The sequence below is a fragment of the Xenopus tropicalis genome, chromosome 7 (assembly GCF_000004195.4).
Source record: "Xenopus tropicalis strain Nigerian chromosome 7, UCB_Xtro_10.0, whole genome shotgun sequence".
In the NCBI taxonomy this organism is placed as follows: Eukaryota; Metazoa; Chordata; class Amphibia; order Anura; family Pipidae; genus Xenopus; species Xenopus tropicalis.
The window spans coordinates 17,664,833-17,687,728 of NC_030683.2; the positions used below are offsets into that span (position 1 = coordinate 17,664,833).

The 22,896-nt window shown below is 39.3% G+C and overlaps 1 protein-coding gene across 1 annotated transcript in view; it reads right to left on the bottom strand.

The window, feature by feature from the left end:
• The window catches only part of rtkn2 (rhotekin 2), a 56,560-nt gene that overhangs the window by 20,410 nt on the left and 13,254 nt on the right, over positions 1–22,896 (bottom strand). Inside the window, 5 exon segments of the mRNA NM_001127024.1 lie at positions 2,987–3,093; positions 3,516–3,610; positions 4,205–4,402; positions 10,085–10,202; positions 20,229–20,282. Coding sequence (NP_001120496.1) covers positions 2,987–3,093; positions 3,516–3,610; positions 4,205–4,402; positions 10,085–10,202; positions 20,229–20,282 — 572 coding nt within the window.

Consider the following 22,896-nt stretch of genomic DNA (forward strand, 5'->3'; position numbering starts at 1 on the left):
ACTTGGGGCTCATTTATAAACACTGGGTAAATTTATACCTGGGCAGTAACCAATGGCAACCAATCAATAATTAGCTTTTTTTTTAGCTAGCTGCTGGAAGAACACCAGAAGCAAACTTCCGCTTGGTTGCCGTGGGTTACTGCACAGAAGCAAATCTGCCCCGTGTTTATATTTGATCCCTACTGTGTTCTTCCCTCTCTGACACATACGCCTCAGTGCCATTGCAGCAGTGAATTTGTAAACAGGACACGGCCAAGGCTGCCAGCACACACAAGCTTATGGGGCAACAATATTGCATATATTTTTGTTTTCATGTTCCTTCCCCCCACCCCTCCCTTGGTATTTTCTCACTGAAGGTCATCATAACATTAGTGCTGTCTCTTTAAATACTGCCTTAGAGAAGAGTCCCACGGCTAATTTTCTATCTGTTTTGTGTTTAACATCATTGGCTTGTAATGTCGGCATGTTGGCTCCTTGTTAGAGCAGTGCCCACCCGTTATTGAGCCATCACTGACACAGCCGCGTGATTTCCCTGTTTTTGCCTATTCCCGTCACTTCTCCCTAGCTGCGGCTGGGTTGCGTTGCCAAGCCTGTCACTGTGCCGCTGTCACTCACTTCTATATGTCACAAATGCTTATTTAATCTTTCTCCTATTGGCATACACGATAACAAGAGAAAGAATTTGAGAAATATGTTCAAACTGCGTCTTTTATTCTCGTCTTGCCTTTCAGATAAAAAGCCGGAGCTCCCAATGCTCACATGTAATGTCAAGGCACTCAGCATGTAATATTGTGACACATTTCAGCCTCTGAGTATTCTGTGACCTTAAAATACCTCCCCGTTTCCTACAAAGACTGGATTTGCAGCTACTGTCTCTTAAACATTCCGCAGTGTATAATTATGTTGTTTATTAAGTGCAAATATTTACCCTTGTGTTCTGGCAACCTTTCAATATACATTCATTGAAAATATTCAATATTTGTAAGTTGTTTGTAAATGTAATTACTATTAAAAAGTAATATCGGCCTATCCCTTGCTATTGCTGCCTTCACTGTTGGCCCTATGTCACAGTAATCCTCCCCCAAAATGCAATATCTTCTCTTGTGGGTTATAGGCAGCATTTAATCAATAATAAGGAGAACCAAAGTTTCAATCATTGGGGGGGGGGGGGGGGAACAAATGTTAGACCCCCCACCCCAGTGATTGTAATCACCTCCCTGATACCCCAGGCTGATGCTCCTATTAAAAGAAAATGCACCGGCCCAGGCTATTTCTTTCTTTTTGTGCCGGGCGTGGGCGGTTCTACTCTACTGCTGGCTCAGGGTATCAGGTAAGTCATTTTAATCAATTGGAGGTGCCTAACACTTTTGCACCCCCAGTGATTTAAACTTGAGCTCTTCTTTAAGAAACAGAAGGCATTTTGAAAAACGCTGCCTTATGCTCAGGTCTCTACACTGTTTTCTGAGGGCAAACAGCTGCCATTACTCCCATGGATACAACGTTGACTGTATTAGAACTTATTGTGAGGAGCAGGAAGCATATAGGCATCCCCTCTTCCCATTCCCAAACTTGTCAGTTATTCATTTGCACAAATTATGGTGTAGCCCTCTGTGGGCCTGCGTCCCTTCATTCTATCTCTCTATAGATCTGTAGGTCAGGCCTCACCTTGAGACATTACTTTTGCTAGATAGAGTTTGGAAAAGGGGCAAGGAAGACATAAATTATGACAATGGGTTTTTAGATTTAAGTTTTCCAAGCCTTGTTGAGATTGCCAAATGAACAGATCTTTGTCTTTATTGGGATATTCTGATCTAGGGATGATCATAAATCAGGCCTAAGCAAACCTGGCGGGAAAGGACTGCAGTCGATGGGATTCCTTGCATAACAGGATTTTCTTATCTGGGCATAATTTTTCTCCAGCTATCAGTCAAGTAGGAGCTGAGTTAGCAGCTTATAAAGGCCCCTGAAAGGCCACTTAAAGGAAAAGTAGCACTAAAATTTTTTAAGTGAAAAAGCTATTCTACCCTGCACCAATAACTGTCCTATCCTGCAAACCCCTTAGTATTTTGAATGCTTTAAAAGAAAATACCTGTTAAAACTTGGCTTCCTGTCAATTGAACTAAGGCGATACGGCAAAGGAAGGAGCAGCAATCACTATGCGACGATCGATTGATCGAGTCTAGCCTTCCTTCTGTAGGAAGGAGTCAGGCTAGACTTGATCAATCGATCGTCGCATAGTGATTGCTGCTCCTTCCTTTGCCGTATCTCCTTAGTTCAATTGACAGGAAGCCACAGGAAGCCAAGTTTTAACAGGTATTTTCCTTTAAAGCATTCAAAATACGAAGGGGTTTGCAGGATAGGGCAGTTATTGGTGCAGGGTAGAATAGCTTTTTCACTTAAAAAATTTTAGTGTTACTTTTTCTTTAAGGCAGTGATCCCCAACCAGTGGCTCGTGGGCAACCTGTGCTTGCCCACCATTTGGATGTTAATCCCAGTGGCTTCAAAGCAGGTGCTTATTTTTGAATTTCTTTGGTTGCACAAAAACCCAATGTAATTGCCAGACAGAGCCTTCTGTAGGTTTCCAGTCAACAGAGGGGCTATCAAATAGCCAATTATAGCTCTTATTGGCACCTCCAGGAACGTTTATGTAGCTTGTGTTGCTCTCCAAAACTTTTTCCATTTGAATGTGGTTTACAGGTATAAAAGGTTGGGGATCCCAGACTTAAGGCAAACAACAACATATTGGCAGCCTTTTAACCTTTTCTTGTTCTTGAAACAGTTGAATTTGATACAGACAGTGCTTATTAGCTGTCTGAGGTTCTTTTGGTCCAATTTACCGGCAACTGGCTATGTTTTCTCTTAGCTGTAAACTTGCTATGAGCAGGGGGGCTGAATTATATTGCACAGTATGAGACCAAATCATCAGAAAACCTTGGTGTGTTGAAATGCAAAGACAGTCCCTGAATGTATTTTAAGTAGAACTTACCTGTTGGTTAAGAAATCCCATCATTGCTTCATTAGTCAAACAAGCCGGCTGGGCAACCAATCGGCAGCACAAACTCCCATATAAAGGAAGCCAGAATGAAGAATCCTCTGCAAAGCACAATAAAAAATAAATGAAAACATTAGTTCCCAGAGCTCCTATTGATTAACACCATGACCAGGAGCTATACTATTACAGTCTAGATTATACCAAACAAAGAGAGGGGGTGGGGGTCTACGTGGCTGGGGTGGTGGGCCCTTTGGTTACCAAATACCCCAGTCCAACACTGCCTCCTATATCAAGCCACAATTGTCTCTTAGAGATTTTGTAGTTGAATTGTATTTTAATTTGTAGTCAATACAATATTGGGGGTGGTTGATGGCTGCATACCATAGATCCTACAATATACAGGGTCTTTTTTTCCCAGAACCCGTCTTGCTTGCTTGTTCTAGGTTTCAACCTCTGGTCTCAAATATCTAGAAGCTTCTTTACCAATAGTCAAACACTACCCTGATCCATGGCTAATGCTTACCATGCCCGGTGATAGTAAGAGAATGTGTCCTGAAGCTGTCCTCAATGCTGTCAAAAGTAAAAGTGATCTGTGCCAGCAAACCGTACCTTGCCCCTCTTTAAAAGAAAGAATCAGAGCTCTGTCAGTAGTAAGCAACATACAAACAGTATTGAAAAATTACATTCTTATGTGCTTCCCTGCAAGGTGGATACCACGTAAAGATTGCTTGCACCTTCACCTTCTAAGGAGTAGGACGTAAGGCGGAAACATGGTGGGAACAACAGTCAATATCATTATTTCTGTGTGCCGCTGCCGCAAATAAAATGCAATTATATTCTCAGTAGATCACACTGATGAGACAGATCAATTTTTTTTGCAACTGAATTGGCGCCACAAGCACCGGGGAAGAGGGCGAATCTATAACTGGATCATTATAGTAAGCACCAGTTCTGATGGCACTGGAGCCAGTTACAGTATCCCAAACATAAAAAAAATGAATCCAGAGATAAATATCTTTGTTTTGTGTATGCCTGGCCCTGCTGCTGGCACCGCTAAGAAGAGAAATTGCAGCCCATTTAGTCAGATGTGGTTCTTAATATGAAGAATTTTACATCTGCAGTTTTATCACCAGACTGTATAAAATGCAGGAATTTTTCATCCGCTTGTAAAAGATAGCCTTAGTAACATTAATTATTGAAACAATAACTCACGGCATGTGAGGAGTTGAGAACAGAAAAGCCTCTGGCTCCGTTGCTTCTAGTTCTGAATTGAATTTCTTCCCTGCAGATTTGCCAATTGAGTTTCTGAGCTTCCGTGCGAGTTTCTTGGGAGTGTTGGCAATAGAAGAGTCTTCCATGCAACAGCTGTACAGTTCCAACTTGAGCTGAAAGTCCGGCCTGGCTTCACCACTGCAAGAACAAGACACTGACTATAATGAAAACATACTTTAAGTGTTGTTCTACCATCATGGTTGTCTGCAATAAAGTAAAGTGAGGCATCAGTTTTGCGACCTCCCTGTAGAGAGAAACCCAACGGAGTTCTCCCTGCTATAGTAAGATGGACAACACTTGCAAGGCAACTGCCTTTGGCTTCTTGTTAAATGATTATAACATTATATTAAGAATGTGGGACATATTCAGGAAAAATGACCAGCCAGCCCCTCAAACAATGGCAGCTAAGGTTACAGGAAAACTATACCCCCAGAATGAATACTTAACTAACAGACAGTTTATATCATGTTAAGTGACCTATTAAAGAACCTCACCATACTTAAATATATATATCAGTAAATATTGCCCTTTTACATCCTTTCCCTTGAGCCGCCGTTTAGTGATGGGCTGTGTGCTCCCTCAGAGATCAGCTGACAAGAAGTGATGCAGCTTTAACTATAACAGGAAGTAGTGTGGGAGTAAAAGGTGGAACTCTGTTCATAAATTGGCTGATGGGGCCTAGCATGTATGTGTGCCTTGGCTTGTTTGTGTGCACTGTGAATCCTATGATCCCAGGGGGTGGCCCAAAGGCAGTTTTCTATTTAGGATTACCCAATGGCACATACTACTAAAAAAGTATATTTATATGAAAATGGTTTATTTAGATGAAGCAGGGCTTTACATATGAGCTGTTTAAGCAATATATTTTGGGGTATAGTCTAAAAACTGCTATTCCGTCACAGGAACTAGAGGTTTAAAAATGCAACTTACCCTTTTAAATTTTCCGTGAGACAAAATAAAATAAAGGTAAATAAAAAATTTAAGGAAGCTACACCCCAAAGCAAATATGGAGAGAAATAACAAATTTTATATACTGAACTTACTGCACCAGCCATAATCCAGACATTCAAAGCTGTACATTTTTTTATATTTAATTTTAAAATGTCACATGGGGCTAGCCTTATTCTTCATTTCCCAGGGTACCACAGCCGTGTGACCTGTGCTCTGATAAACTTCAGTCACACTTTACTGCTGTGCTGCAAGTTGGAGTGATATCCTCCCCTCCTCCCAGCAGCCGATCAGCAGAACAATGGGAAGGGAGCAAGATAGCAGCTCCCAGTAGGTATCAGAATAGCACTCAATAGTAAGAAATACAAGTCATGCTTGGGACTCCTCCAGTTACATGGGAGTAGGAGAAACAATAGGTTAGCTGAAAGCAGTTCTAATTTGTAGCTCTGGCTGAAAGCTCAGACTCAGACACAATGCCTACACACCAATATTACAGCTACAAATATATTTGTTGGTTCAAGAATAAAAGTTTAAATGGAAGAGGGAATTATTTGCTGTGTAAACAGTGTCATTTAGAAATAAAAAGTGCCCCATAAAATAATGACAGTATCCCTTTAACAAAGTTTTAAGGAATCCAGAATATCTGTGAAATCCTTGGCGTTGGAGACCATTCCCTAAAGGGAACTGTAAAGGCTCAAACCTGTGTCTGAAGTGATGTAACAAAGTTATATTTCAGCACTTGGGGTTATTAGCTTTGAAAACACACACTAAAGCCCAAAATAAATCTAGCAGAACGGAGAGTCAGCCCCTCAATCAGCTTTATTACATATGCCACCCCAGGACCCCTGGCCATGAGAATCAGCTGTGCGCACAGCGTACACAAACTGTGGGACATGCATGCAGCTCCGACACATTCCTGGCACGTCAGCCCTTTACAAGCATTGTACAAGCCTTGCCTTTTACTCTGGGCTATAAATCAACCGGCAAACCCCTGACCTCTTCACATATGTTTATAGAAAATAACTTTTTCTGTTGGAAATAGTAATAACAGACTGTAATATTGTTAACTGTTCTGTCTTTTGTACCCCTCTATTCTGTAAAGTGATGCGCAAACTGATGGCGCTATATAAATAATAATAATAATATCAGCAATGAGCAGGGCGAAGGCCATTTGCAATGACAAAATAGGCCTCAAACCTGCTGTCAGTTGGGAAACCTGTGGCTGAGCAATAGCAGAGATACAGAGTGGCCCGAGTGCCGGGACAGACCCCTAAATACTCTGCTCCCCCTAACAGATGCTTTTGCTGACAAAGTTTTTTTTTTTTAAAAAAAACAGCAAAAAACAGGACTGCAACCCGCTAAAGATGTTGGGGAATATTCCCATACTTGGCATTCTTTTTCAGTACAGGTATGGGATTCGTTATCTGGAAACCCGTTATCCAGAAAGTTCTGAATTACGGAAAGCCTGTCTCACATAGACTCCATTATAAGTAAATAATTCTAATTTTTGAAAATGATTTCCATTTTCTCTGTAATAATAAAACAGTACCTGTACTTGATCCCAACTAAGATATAATTACCCCTTATTGGGGCAGAACAGCCCTATTGGGTTTATTTCAAGGTTAAATGATTTGCTTTTCTCTGTAATAATAAAACAGTACCTGTACTTGATCCCAACTAAGATATAATTACCCCTTATTGGGGGCAGAACAGCCCTATTGGGTTTATTTAATGGTTAAATGATTCCCTTTTCTCTGTAATAATAAAACAGTACCTGTACTTGATCCCAACTAAGTTATAATTACCCCTTATTGGGGCAGAACAGTCCTATTGGGTTTATTTCATGGTTAAATGATTCCCTTTTCTCTGTAATAATAAAACAGTACCTGTACTTGATCCCAACTAAGATATAATTACCCCTTATTGGGGGCAGAACAGTCCTATTGGGTTTATTTAATGGTTAAATGATTCCCTTTTCTCTGTAATAATAAAACAGTACCTGTACTTGATCCCAACTAAGATATAATTACCCCTTATTGGGGGCAGAACAAGCCTATTGGGTTTATTCAATATTTAAATGATTTTTAGCAGACTTAAGTTATGGAGATCCAAATTTTGAAAAGAACCCCTTATCCAGAAAACCCCAGGTCCCGAGCATTCTGGATAACAGGTCCCATGCCTGTACTTGATTCTGCCTGCCCCCATCTTGTGACATCAGAAATGGGTGGGTTTGGCTCAGGTATATAAATATAGATGGCATACCAGGCTGGGTGCAGGTTAGGAGAGGGTAAGTTAGGGCTGGGTGTGGGTTAACAGAGGTCTACTACTTATAAAAAGACCCACGTGTATAGGAACACACAGGGGCTCATTTATAAACACAGGGCAAATTTGCACCAATCCAGTATTCCAGTGATCCCCAACCAGTGGCTTGGGGGTAACATGTTGCTCCCCAACCCCTTGGATGTTGCTCTCAGTGCCCCCAAACCAGGGAGTTATTTTTGAATTCCTGACTTGGGGGCAAGATTTGGTTAAATAAAAACAAGATTTCCTACCAAATAAAGCCCCTGTAAGCTGATAGGGTGCATAGAGGCTGCCTAATAGCCAATCACAGTCCTTATTTGGCTCCTCCATGTACTTTTATGGTGCTTGTGTTGCTCTCCAAGTCTTTTAACATTTGACTGTGGCTCACAAGTAAAAATTTGCCCAGGCTTTATGAATGACCTCCAGAGTTTGTGGTAACCCAGAATTCTGACCCCAGTGGGCTGCACCCAACCAACAATTTGTATATATGACCAATGCAGAATATTCAGTCAGTGTGGCCCATGTCTACTAAAGTGATATCCACAACACCCAGCCCTTGGGGAATAACATTATGCCAATCGGGCACGGACATTTAAATGATATTAACAGGCAAAATGATGTTAGCTTTAATTAACTTGAAATGTTTCCCTATTAATTAGCATAGTGGAGGCAGACAATTTTCATTTCAGAAAATGATTCATGAATACAAGTGAGTGCGGTGATCAAAGTGATATTTCAATGATTTAAAAAATGAGACTCCTACAGTTGCCTTTGTAATGCATTGGCTCTCAGCGCGGTGAGTAATCACATGCATCTCCCTATCCCTTTTGCTTTGAAATTGGTACTCAGCAAGTGCCAGCCTGTAGTCAACAAGCTCAATTATGTGAAATTAAAAGAAAATTATTTGCCTCTTTACTTTTTGAAATGTAATTTAGATTTAAAGGACCCATAGCAAAGAGAATGGAAATCATTAACCTGAACGGATATAGAAGAATCACTGAAACATTTCAGAAAGTAGCATATTGTCTTTCCTGCAGAATTAAACCACCGGCACATTGGAATATAAATTCTATGCAACATTCTGGCACTTTGTAATTCTGACAAATCTGGAAAACTGGGCAGCAACGTGGCAAATTGATTAAAAAGCAAGGTTATGGCAGAAACATAAATGCAGGGTAAGGGATACGGGGGTATACTTAAACAAGATGGATCTGGGGATATGTGTGGATAACATGCAGTGTAATTCCAGGCAGTGTCACTCGGTGGCTACTAAAGCAAATAAAGTGCTGTCTTGCATTGAAAAGCACAATAACACAACGGATAAAAACATGAATTTGCCTCTTTTATGTCCCTGGTAAGGCCTCACCTCAAGTATGCGGTGTAAAATGAAACTGGGTAAAACAGATAGACTGCGTGAAATAAAAAATATTTGTAACATAGTTGGTTAGGCAAAAATATAATGTACAAGGGCTGGATTAAGGGGATGTCTAACATAATAGCCACAACACTACTTCCTGCTTTCAGATCTCTAACCTTTTAGTTAGTCAGTGACGTTAGGGGGGTGGGCATAGGGGACATATCTGTCAGTTAGTTTGTGGGCACGCAGGTCAGATTCAAATGCAAGTCACTGATTGGTTACTGACTGCTAACAGCTTAGAGAACTGTAAAGGAGGAAGTAGAGTTCTGGCTATTATGACATCTGCCCACTCCAGCCTTAAAAGATTACATCTAACTAACTATATTGAAAATAATAACAAATATAGAACATTTTCTTAAACCTGAATTTTCTTTCCTCTAGTAACAGAATATGAAAAAAATATTTTTTACTACAAATATTTAGAACATTTGCCCCAAGCAAAGTTGGAGGGGGTCAAAACTAGAAATGCCTTGTGAGCTTCCCAGATCTGGAAACTCCTTATCCAGAAAGCAAAAGCCATCTTTCATAGACTCCATTTTATGCAAATGATACCATTTTTTGTGATATCCTTAATCTCTGTAATAATAAAACTGTACCAGTACTTGATCCCAACTAAGATATAATTACCCCTTATTGGGGCAGAACAGCCCTATTGGGTTTATTTAATGGTTAAATGATTCCCTTTTCTCTGTAATAATAAAACAGTACCTGTACTTGATCCCAACTAAGATATAATTACCCCTTATTGGGGCAGAACAGCCCTATTGGGTTTATTTAATGGTTAAATGATTCCCTTTTCTCTGTAATAATAAAACAGTACCTGTACTTGATCCCAACTAAGATATAATTACTAATTAGGGGAAGAACAGAAGGATCCTTTATCTGGAAAACCACAGGTCCCCAGCATAACAGATTTTATACTTGTGCATAATTGTAAGAATGCAACTGTAATGCTCTGGAACTACATCTGCACTTACATATGTCCAGAAGACAGATACTAGGGCTAAATTTAGCTTTTTATCATGTAATATGAATTCCAAACCCATCAATATAATACAAAATGCAGGACTAATGTGACACAGGTATGTAGTATCAGGACTTATTTACCCACTACCCAGAAGGAGGTTAATAAGGAAGCGCTGACAAGTACTTACAATATAGTTACATTTTCAAAGCAAACATCTGTCATGGTTTTGTCCACAATGACCATATCTGTGTCATGAATCTCCTGGCCGAGTCTCAGCATGCAGAATACGGCATGGCGCTGGGTTTCTGTAAGAGGCAAAGAAATACACTGTATTATAGAATATTATATACTAAACATATGAAAACAAACGGAATCCCAAAACAATGGCCCGGAGCAGCTCCGATCCTGGCCAGCCATTCTGCCCCTTCATACACATATCAATGCATATACCATGAGTAGCCCCAGGCCATCATCTTATTGCCATGATTCTCTAGCAACCTGCCCTACTGATCCGACTGCTGCTCCCAACTCAGGGATTCTAGGAACTTTAATGCAGTTGCAATTGATCTATTTTTATTGAACAGAAGGTTTGAAGAGAAAGGTCCTGATAAACAGAGTTTATATTCCATTTAGAGTAATAGGATATTGCCTTCCCAGCTGAAGCATTTTCCATCAACATCAATATCCCCAGCAGCTCCGGCCCATATTGTACATAAATCATAATAAGCGTATTTGTCTATGTTCTCAGCACATAAAAGCCATGCACTTCATGGAATCTATTTGGAGACATGGCTCATTATATTCATATCCAAACAGGTAAAGGGAATATATACGGTACCTGTTTACAAGAAGAGCTTATATTGAATTATTCAGTTATTTCCAATCACACACACAACATTCATCTCTATAGTTTTAGATACATACATGGGTGGAATTGGCCATTGTGCTTATGGTTTCCTTTATATACAGCATTAGAATCTAAAAAGCAGTCTGTTTCTTTGAAATCCAGACATGAAAACATAGCTATTCATAGCAGTAAATAGATGTGCGTGTATTCTCATAGCATACAGTAGATTTAAATGGGAACAAAAGAAGTGTTGCATTTTATATACACTGAACTTATTCTACCAGCCTAGAGGTTCAGCAGCCCTATAACAGTCCATGCCCTACTTTGATCTTCTTAGGCCATCTTTTGAATGTCAGTGGCACTGCACATGCTCAGTGTGCTCTGGGCTTGTTTTGGGAGGTTAGAGGAAAACTATACCCCCATACAATGTAGGTTTAATTACACCTTAGTTGGGATCAAGTACAGGTACTGTTTTATTATTACAGAGAAAAGGGAATCATTTAACCATGTAATAAACCCAATAGGGCTGTTCTGCCCCCAATAAGGGGTAATTATATCTTAGTTGGGATCAAGTACAGGTACTGTTTTATTATTACAGAGAAAAGGGAATAAATTAACCATGAAATAAACCCAATAGGGATGTTCTGCCCCAATAAGGGGTAATTATATCTTAGTTGGGATCAAGTACAGGTACTGTTTTATTATTACAGAGAAAAGGGAATCATTTAACCATTAAATAAACCCAATAGGGCTGTTCTGCCCCCAATAAGAATTAATTATATCTTAGTTGGGATCAAGTACAGGTACTGTTTTATTATTACAGAGAAAAGGGAATAAATTAACCATGAAATAAACCCAATAGGGATGTTCTGCCCCAATAAGGGGTAATTATATCTTAGTTGGGATCAAGTACAGGTACTGTTTTATTATTACAGAGAAAAGGGAATCATTTAACCATTAAATAAACCCAATAGGGCTGTTCTGCCCCAATAAGGGGTAATTATATCTTAGTTGGGATCAAGTACAGGTACTGTTTTATTATTACAGAGAAAAGGGAATCATTTAACCATTAAATAAACCCAATAGGGCTGTTCTGCCCCCAATAAGGGGTAATTATATCTTAGTTGGGATCAAGTACAGGTACTGTTTTATTATTACAGAGAAAAGGGAATCATTTTTAAAAATGTGAATTATTTGATTACAATGGAGTCTATGGGAGATAGGCTTTCTGTAATTCTGAACTTTCTGGATAATGGGTTTCTGGATCAGGGGTCCAATACCTGTATAATTAACTTTAGCGCTTTCATTTTAAAAAATATATTTTATAAATTTGGTAGTTTAAATCATTGTATGTTACATGACAAAATGAAGAATTTTAGATTTATTTCTGCTTGGAATAATATATTTTATCCATTTCCTTTCTTTTTCCTGCAAATATAGATTTAAATAAAAATGATCGAAGCGGACTCAGTGCCGGGGTTTATAAAGAGTTACTGGGACTGGAATGCATGTAAATATAGTGTATTACAAAGCACAGACCGTGCCATTAATACAGACCGAGGGGGGGGGGGGGAGCTGAATGTGTGCATGTTGCTGCAGATTCTTAAGAAGCGGATGGGTGGTCTCTGAGGTATAAATGAAAAATGTTTTTTTTTCCTATTAACTTCCATGCGGTTCCCCTTTCCAAAAACACATTTACATTTCAATGTAATGGATTTTCTCTTTAATGGAAGCCCGAGAAGCCATTTAATGTATTTAAAATTCTCGAAGACAAAATGATCAATAGCAGGCAAGGGTTTATATGACAGAGTGCTGTTTCTTTATTGCATTTTCAATATATGTTGCCAAGAGAGCACCGTAAGGATCACATAAACCTTAGAAGCCGGTTTACTGCGGGGGAAAGTGTTGCATGTGGAATGAAGGGAAAGCAATGGCACGCAACGCTATTAATGTTGCTTTAAATGTTATTCTGCTGGAATAGGCCTTTACAAAAGTCAGTGTCCACAAGGAATGATGCAGAAAGGGGAATATATTAGTGCCCACAGCAGCGCTGCAAAGCTACCAGTAATACCAACGGGCATAATGTGTCCTTTTATAAAGGGGTGGTTCACCTTTAAGTTAACTTTTAGAATGTTATAGAATGGCCAATGCTAAGCAACTTTTCAATTAGTCTTCATTTGTTTTCATAGTCTTTGAATTATTTGTCTCTTTCTTCTAACTCTTTGCAGCTTTCAAATGGGGGTCACTGACCCCAGCAGCCAAAAAACTATTGCTCTGTGAGGTTACAGTTTAATTGTTACTTTATATTACAGGTAAGGGACCTGTTATCCAGAAACCCATTATCCAGAAAGCTCCGAATTATGGAAAGGCCATCTCCCATAGACTCTATTGAAATTTTTTTTTAAATGATTTCCTTTTTCTCTGTAATAATAAAACAGTACTTGTAATTGATCCCAACTAAGATATAATTACCCCTTATTGGGGGCAGAACAGCCCTATTGGGTTTATTTCATGGTTAAATGATTCCCTTTTCTCTGTAATAATAAAACAGTACCTGTACTTGATCCCAACTAAGATATAATTAATCCTTATTGGGGCAGAACAGCCCTATTGGGTTTATTTAATGGTTAAATGATTCCCTTTTCTCTGTAATAATAAAACAGTACCTGTACTTGATCCCAACTAAGATATAATTACCCCTTATTGGGGGCAGAACAGCCCTATTGGGTTTATTTAATGGTTAAATGATTCCCTTTCTCTGTAATAATAAAACAGTACCTGTACTTGATCCCAACTAAGATATAATTACTCCTTATTGGGGGCAGAACAGCCCTATTGGGATTATTTAATGGTTAAATGATTCCCTTTTCTCTGTAATAATAAAACAGTACCTGTACTTGATCCCAACTAAGATATAATTACCCCTTATTGGGGGCAGAACAGCCCTATTGGGTTTATTTAATGGTTAAATGATTCCCTTTTCTCTGTAATAATAAAACAGTACCTGTACTTGATCCCAACTAAGATATAATTACTCCTTATTGGGGGCAGAACAGCCCTATTGGGTTTATTTAATGGTTAAATGATTCCCTTTTCTCTGTAATAATAAAACAGTACCTGTACTTGATCCCAACTAAGATATAATTACCCCTTATTGGGGCAGAACAGCCCTATTGGGTTTATTTAATGGTTAAATGATTCCCTTTTCTCTGTAATAATAAAACAGACCCTGGTTGCTAAGGTAATTTGGATCCTGCTGAACAAAAACTGAAATAATTAAAAAACTACAAATAATAAAAAGTGAAGACCAATTGCAAATTGTCTCAGGGTATTAATCTCTACATCATACAAAAGTTAACTCAAAGGTGGACAACCCCATTAAGTGATCCAGTTTGCACTTTGTAATTCCAACATAGAAATATCAGCACATCTAGCCTTTGACTGATCACACCACAATTGTGGCTTGTTCAGAACATGTTGTATGTACAACCTTACTTTAATAATAGCATAGAAACCACCCTTGCCCTGGGCACATACAAATATGTTTACACACATGGCCTATAAAAAAAAATATGTTTCTAAATTCTACAGCAGCACACATAACAACTGCACTGGTCTATTATGGTAAATTATTTGTATAGGGAGATAACGCTTGGACTGAACTGCGCCTAGGCAGTTGGAATTTTACAGAACTCAAATATAATAAAGGGGAAGGTAAACGCTGCACTGAGTCCTCTATCAAAAGAAACAGGATTTATCGTCTCCTTTTTTGTAAACACATTCTTAGGGTATCTGATTTCCTCTCTCAGTAAAATCCTTCATTTCAGGGGCTGGAGTCTGCACAGTTCTCTCCTCTCTCCCTTCTCCTGCTCCCCCCTCCGATAAGAATTCATAAAACTCACTCCCCCCGCCCTTAGGAATGTGTAATCTGAGCTATAGGCTAGAGCTGCAGCGGGAAGCTACTAAGACCAAGCTAAAATGGCAGCTGCTATCTCAAACAAACAGAGAAAGCTTCTAGGGCTGTTTACTCAGGTATGGTAAAGCTTTTTGCAGAATAAATATAGTGTTCTAGGTGGGACTAATGTGGCGAATCTATCGGCAGTAAAATGCCAAAATGCCTTTCCTTCTCCTTTAATGAATTCTTAGCTTCCTTAGCAGTAGTGGTAAAAGTCTTGCACTCACAAACTTCCTGGCCCTGTACGTGATTGTATACAAGTGCTGTTAAAAAAAGTAATGTTCTAAATATGGCAGAATGTACCTATGTAAGTATAGAATGGGAAGCGAACTAGAACTCATCCCCAGTCAAACAGTGCCAATGTCATATAACCCAAGGCACATGATCACATGATCTACTCAGCCAACTGGAGCGCCCTATGTAGGTAACTTTATAAATACAATTATTATGGGGAACAAAGATAGAAAACATTTAGACATTAATCTGCGAATCTTATACAAATTCTTTCACATGGGAGCAATAAGTCCTGTGCTATTTGATACTCTGTGTAGGAATATATTCTAGTGAGGGTTATTAAGCAGCTGGCCTTAAAAAAATATAAGAAAGGGCAGTCTCACACAGCGAATGATGGATTAGCAGATAGCATTCCAGTAGAGCCAATCAATATCACTATATTAGTGATCTACCCTCTAACCCATTCACTGTCAGTCAAACCAGCTGTGATATCTTACTCATTATATGTGTCAGAGATAAAACAGTAACAACCATTGTTGTATGGCACAATTTTAGGATCCTTAATTCCCTAGTTAAAGGGAGTCATGGCATATGTGACATATGAAACACATATTATATGGGGGATGTCCTCCACTTATTTATTTAGTAAGGCTTAAAGGAAAAGGAAAGGCATTTTGGCATTTTACTGCCAATAGATTTGCCACATTAGTGCCACCTAGAACAATATATTTATTCTACAGAAACCATTACCATACCGGAGTAAAGAGCTTTAGAAGCTTTCTCCCTTTGCTTAAAGGAACAGTAACACCAAAAAATGAAAGTGTATAAAAGTAACTAAAATATAATGTGCTGCTGCCCTGCACTGGTAAAAGTTGTGTGTTTACTTCAGAAAGTCTACTATAATTTATATAAATAAGCTGCTATGTAGCCATGGAGGCAGCCATTCAAAGGAGAAAAGGCACAGGCACATAGCAGATAACAGATAAAACACTATTGTATTCTACAGAACTTATCTGTTATCTGCTATGTAACCTGTGCCTTTTCTCCTTTTTACCAGCTTGAATGGCTGCCCCCATGGCTACACAGCAGCCTATTATATAAATTATAGTAGTGTTACTGTAGCAAACACACCAGTTTTACCAGTGCAGGGCAACAGTGCATTATATTTTTATTACTTTAAAGCAGTTTCATTTTTTAGTGTTACTGTTCCTTTAAGATAGCCGCTGCCGTTGTAAGTAGCTTCCTGCCTGCAGTCTAGCCCTTATAGCTGAGATCACACATTCCTAGGAGAGGGGGAGGGAAATCTTAGCATTCTGGTGGGAGGGGGAGCAGGAGAGGGGAGAGAGGAGAGAGATACGCAGACTCTGGTCACCGGAATTAAGGATGTTTCTGAGAGAGGAAGTCAGACACTGGAACGTCATGTTTACAAAAAAAAAAGACAATAAATCCAGTGTTTCTTTTGATAGAGGACTCAACAGCTTAAGTGTTTGCCCTCAGCCCAATAATACACTTAGATCTGCTTGCTGTACGTTCCTCTGCATGCCTGCCTTAAAGACTATGGCAGCTGCCTGAGTGAGGGCCCACAGAGCGGAGGCCAGCCTGGAAAACACAAAAGCGAACATTTTCCATACTGACCTCCAATCCACTCTGCTCTGTGCCCCCACACTTGGGCAGTTGCCATAGTCTTTAAGGTAGGCAGGCACGCAGAGAAATGTACAGAAGGGGATCCGCTTCTCTCAGCCTAGCAGAAAAGCGCAGGGCTGAGACATGAGGATACACGCTTCTCTGACCTGCCCTTATGGGTGCTGTGCCATGACTAGGAATCCAGGAATCGTTTCGGTATCCGGTAAAGACTTTTTTTTCAGCAGGATTTGGATCCGGGCTTCTATTTAATCCTTCAACTGCCACATGGAAATTAGGATTCAGTATTCGGGTGAATCTTGGGAATCACAAAGGTTTAGGGGTTTGGCTGAACCCAAAAATTTATGGATTCCGTGCATCCCTAGTCAGGACTTTCAAGACCCTCTCAAGATGGACCAGGGCGCCATTTCTCGTAACTATTTACACTTTTATTTGCTCATCACTGCGTATCCAATCCACAGTACACAACAATGAACAAATGAAAGTTGAAATTGAAATATTCAGAAGAAATGGTGTGCTGGTCCATCTCTAATGTTTATAAATATATACAGTATATATTCCCTGATGAAAGTTCCAGTTGGGAACTGAAACGTTGGACTCCATAAACCTCATTTTTATTAATTTTTTGATTATTTTAATTTTTGTGTAAATCCCTGTAAGTGCTGTCACTGCTCGTGAATATATACCGTATATACTCGAGTATAGAAAACTGGAAAAACTTATTAACTCGAATATAAGCCTAGGGTGGGAAATGCAGCAGCTACTGCTAAGTTTCAATAATCAAAATAAAAACCAGTAAATTACATAAATTGAGGCATCAGTGGGGTATATGTTTTTAAATATTTATTTAAAAGCAAAACCTTAAATTAGCTCTGTAAGTGGAGAAGAGGGTCAACAAAAATAAAATGAGTACTACCCCATGCTCATTGCGCATTGGCAAAGTGGCAGCAGACCCAGTCCTGGAGGACTCGTAAGGGGGAATAAGTATAGCGACTGGGAGCGGGCCAGGGCACTGAAGGGTCTGGTTGCGGGTGGCCTAATTTGCACACAAAGGACAGAGGGTGCTAGTCTGGAGGGACCCATGGCACCCGACTCGAGTATAAGCCGAGGGTGACTTTTTCAGCACATTTTGGGTGCTGAAAAACTAGGCTTATACTGTATATGTATATAAAGTGTGTGTATATATATATATATATATATATATATATATACTGTATATATGCACATACATATACATATACATGTCACAGAAGCTGGGAAGATTCTAAAGCAAAGGCATCTTTACCAGAAAGCTCTATAAAACAAAGCTAGAGAATAACAGGGGCTGTGTTCACTGAGGCTGAAAAGCCAGTACAGGCATTGTCACCACTTGTGGATAGGGGATGGGGATGTGAGTGAGCACTTTCTCCAGAAAGTCTCATACTTTGCAAAATGTATTGTTGCTGCTAATTTGAGTAAATTGCCACTTCTGCAATTTGTGTATATTGCCAATATACAGATTTAAATTAGAGTAGTGGCATTATTAGATTTGACTAGACCCCACAAAAACCTTTGGGCCCCCCAAAATTGTAACCCGTTTTTTTAATTTTTAACCCTAAAAGCAGCATTGGGAACATATATATTGTATCCTGATGACGGTCCCTTGGGGATCGAAATGTGTAGAAATGATGTCCTAATAAAGGACCTTTTTGCTACATTGATTTCTGTGCCGTGTGTGCTCATTTTGGAGTTGTATATATATATATATATTATATATTTGATTGCTCTGATAAGATATCAATGTATACTTGTTCAGCATCACTCATTCAGTTTTATTCTCTAGGAAAAGGCACATATTGCTTTCTATATCTGCTAAGCCTAATTGTTTTAGATGCAATATTGCATAATCTTACAGGTAATTTTAACCTTCCATTTGAAAAGAAGTCCCTTTTAGAGGCTTAAAGGCATTTGTGTGTGTGCAGAAGCTGAAATGTGTTTTAAATAAGATTGCTCAGCAAATACTCCAGGGGTTTGTCAGAGCACTTTTATATTCATTATATATATACATCCAAGGGAATATTTATGTGCAATGACATTTGAGAAATTCAGTATGCGCAGCAGCGGTGGAATCGGGAGCAGAAGAAGCCTTCAGCTTACGCTCGTACGTTATTTCTTTACCACTCCTGAATTGATTTGAAAGTTATGAATATCAGCCCAGAAATAGGTGTGAAATTACATTTTGAACACAGCAGCCTAATAAAGCTAATGCAGAAATGATATTGCTGTCACCGTCTTGTTTGTTATGAGATTTGCAGCACATATAAAAACAGTGATATATGAGACTAAAATAAATGAGAAACCCACGTCGTCGGCAGCGCTGCACTTGACCATAGACTGTTTGCGAGGAACACTGAAATAATATCTGCGAGTGGCACACAGTGAATACTGAGAGCTTGAGGGTAGAGTGCGCACAGGCAACTTTTCCCAAATAAGAAGAAATACATAGGGACGCGAGGAGTGAGACCCCTGCTGGTGAACTTGGCTTGGTGCAACCTCTCCCACAAATAGCCAATGTTTATCCTCTGCAATTACTGCACATACAATCAGAAACCTCATACAGGTATGGGACCTGTTACCCAGAATGCTCGGGACCTGAGGTTTTCTGGGTAAGGGGTCTTTCCGTAATTTGGATCTCCATAACTTAAGTCTGCTAAAAATTATTTAAATAGGATTATTTGGCCTCCAATAAGTAATTATATCTTAGTTGGGATCAAGTACAGGTACTGTTTTATTATTACAGAGAAAAGGGAATCATTTAACCATTAAATAAACCCAATAGGGCTGTTCTGCCCCAATAAGGGGTAATTATATCTTAGTTGGGATCAAGTACAGGTACTGTTTTATTATTACAGAGAAAAGGGAATCATTTAACCATTAAATAAACCCAATAGGGCTGTTCTGCCCCCAATAAGGGGTAATTATATCTTAGTTGGGATCAAGTACAGGTACTGTTTTATTATTACAGAGAAAAGGGAATCATTTAACCATGAAATAAACCCAATAGGGCTGTTCTGCCCCCAATAAGGGGTAATTATATCTTAGTTGGGATCAAGTACAGGTACTGTTTTATTATGACAGAGAAAAGGGAATCATTTAACTATTAAATAAACCCAATAGGGCTGTTCTGCCCCCAATAAGGGGTAATTATATCTTAGTTGGGATCAAGTACAGGTACTGTTTTATTATTACAGAGAAAAGGGAATCATTTAACCATTAAATAAACCCAATAGGGCTGTTCTGCCCCCAATAAGGGGTAATTATATAAAAAAATTAAATCTATATAAAAGTATTATATATTGTGCAGCACAAATGGCATTATTAAAGAAATACTGTCATGGGAAAACATGTTTTTTCTTTTTTATAAACTGAAGTTAATTAGAGCTTCTCCAGCAGAATCCTGCATTGAAATCTGTTTTTAAAAGCAGCTGGAATTCTGGGAAATAAATCCCATTTCGGTTCAAGATGTTACACCCCCCATTTTGGTCAGTAAATCCTGACTGTGAAAAAAAGAATAGCTGGAAAGTATGATCTGTGTGTAAGTGTGTGTTAATGGAATAAAGGGGTCAGGGCTTTTTATATCAAGTAACCAGATGGCAACACAGATGTTAAACATACTTTCTTTGTTGCTGAAGTGGTCGGAATCTTTCCACATCAGTGGTATTCGAATACCTAGAGAAAGGGGGAAAAAAGGGGAGAGAGTAAATGAATGTGTAGAATTGTTCTGTAAGAAAGAAAAAGAAATAAGGACACACATACACTATAACTTACAGATGCTGCAAAGGTGAGAGCAAGTACAGAAAGTCTTATTTTGCAAATATAATGGAATGACAATCAGTTAAATAATGACTTAATTGCATGGTATACTTGTCCTTGCTATCAGAATAAATGCAGATTTATGCTCAATGTCTCCTAGGTAACACTGTTAGAATTCTCAATGATCTCATTGGAAAGCAAAAATGAAACAAGTTACAGATCATCAGTCAGAAGCCCTTCCCATAAGGGCCCATGGGGAGATTAGTCACGTGAGTTAATCTTGGCTACTGTGGGCGACTAATCTCCCCGTGGGCCAGGGCCATTACCCTAAGGCTTACAATTTACCGTATATACTCGAGTATAAGCCGAGTTTTTCAGCACTACAAAATGTGCTGAAAAAGTAACCCTCGGCTTATACTCGAGTATACTGATCTGCTGACTCTAGCTCGTTGAACGCACCCCGCCACAAGCCCCCCTTGTTATTTACAAAAATTACATTTGCACTAAGTCCAGCATCAAGAATGATTTTGCCCTTGTAACTACTATTGTAGCACCGTGGTGGGACTTGTACACTGGGGTCCAAGTACTTGATAATTAGTATGGCAGCTTCCTTAGCCTTCCCAAACTTGCTTTTGTCTGCTGCTGTAGCATTTTTCTTTTCCTAAAGTTATCTATTATTTATTTATTTATCTGTTATTTATTTGATTATTGAAACTTAGCAGTAGTGGTTGCATTTCCCACCCTAGGCTTATACTCGAGTCAATAAGTTTTTCCAGTTTAGTTTTCTTAGGTAAAAATAGGTACCTCAGCTTATATTCAGATCAGCTTATACTCGAGTATATACGGTAAGTGTGAGCATAAAAGATTCCATTGTTCCCCAGTATGATTGGATTAGTCAGGTAACAGATCGGATCTAGGCCTTCACTAAGTATCTCCTCATTTGGTCTTATGGTACAGCAGTTGGATCTTCCTCTGTGTAGCCCAATGGTAAAGGCAGGAATTCTACACTGAAGCTGGTCATAGACTGGTAGATCCACTTGTTTGGTGAGGTCGCCAAAACAGCAGATTTTGGTTCAATTTGGTCACCCACAAACTGGGGCAATTTGGGCTGATCTGATAGTTGGATGGGGGCCTACAGGTCAACTGAACGAGGACTGCATCAACACACCAATGTGGCCCTCATTGGACAGGAAAATCAAACCTGTCTGATTGATGTGGCTGATTTTTAGCCAGATGTCAATTGGAAAGGCCCATTGGGCAGCCCCATGTATGGGCTGCCAACTCAATCTTTTAACAGCCTGTCCATGGCCACCTTAACGTTCTGCTGCCCAAGTATGTAGATATAAGAAGCAGGGAAGAGCATGGAAAAATGCAGCTCATGCTACACAGACAGCAATAAAAGGAATAAAGGGTTATAGGGGGCAGATTTATCAAAATGTGAGTTTAGAGTTTAAAGGAGAAGGAAAGGTAAAAAGGTCCTCTATCAAAAGAAACTTGGGATTTCTTGTATCTTTTTTGTAAACATGATGTTCCAGTGTCTGACTTCCTCTCTCAGAAACATACCTAATTCCTGTGGCCAGAGTCTGCACAGTTCTCTTCTCTTTCCCATCTCCTGCTCCCCCCCTCACTGGAGAATGCTAAGAACTCCCCTCCCCCTTAGGAATGTGTGATCTCAGCTATAATGGCTAGACTGCAGGAAGAAAGCTACTTAAAATGGCAGCTGCTATCTTAAGCAAATGGAGAAAGCTTCTAAAGCTGTATAGTAATGCTTTCTGCAGAATAAATACAGTGTTCTAGGTGGCACTAATGTCGCAAATCCATTGGCAGTAAAATGCCAAAATGCCTTTCCTTCTCCTTTAATACATAAAAACTCAGCCAAATTCTGTTCATTCCTATGGGCTTTTTAGAAGTGTATTTATCAATGGGTGAAAGTTAGAACTCGCCATTTGATACATACACTTCTAAAAATCCCATAGGAATGAATAGAAAGTGGGCACACCTCACATTTTGATAACTCTGCCCTTAAGACTAGATTGGCCACAGTGGAATTAAAGCCAATGGTCCAACATAACAAAAGGTCTCAGCATAAGACATATCTGTGCCTTCACTTAATTACTAGCCTGAACCAAATGCCATAATGTAGTTAAATGTTGGTTTTCCGCATCCTCCAAAATAACCGATAACACGAAAAGAGGATTTATAGAGCTGTTGGGAGAAAGCAAAAAGGGTTGGGGATTTTAAGCCCAGAGATGTGCAAATAAAGTGCTTCAGCCTTATTGTTGCCAGACTAGTATATTTCAGCTGTGTTTAACAATGGGCTCCATTACCATGAATTCCGTCTGCAGAGATTCAATCTGAGCCTGTAACACAATTCGGAAAACACAAGATTCATGTAGCAGCTTGTAAATAATTTATTAGAGTTTATACAATTCTAGCGGCTAGATAGAATCATTTGAAAGCAAATAGTAGCGGGTCATTCCCATTTCCCCGCACTTCCATCTCCAGCCGGCGCTGCTCTTTATTACGGCAT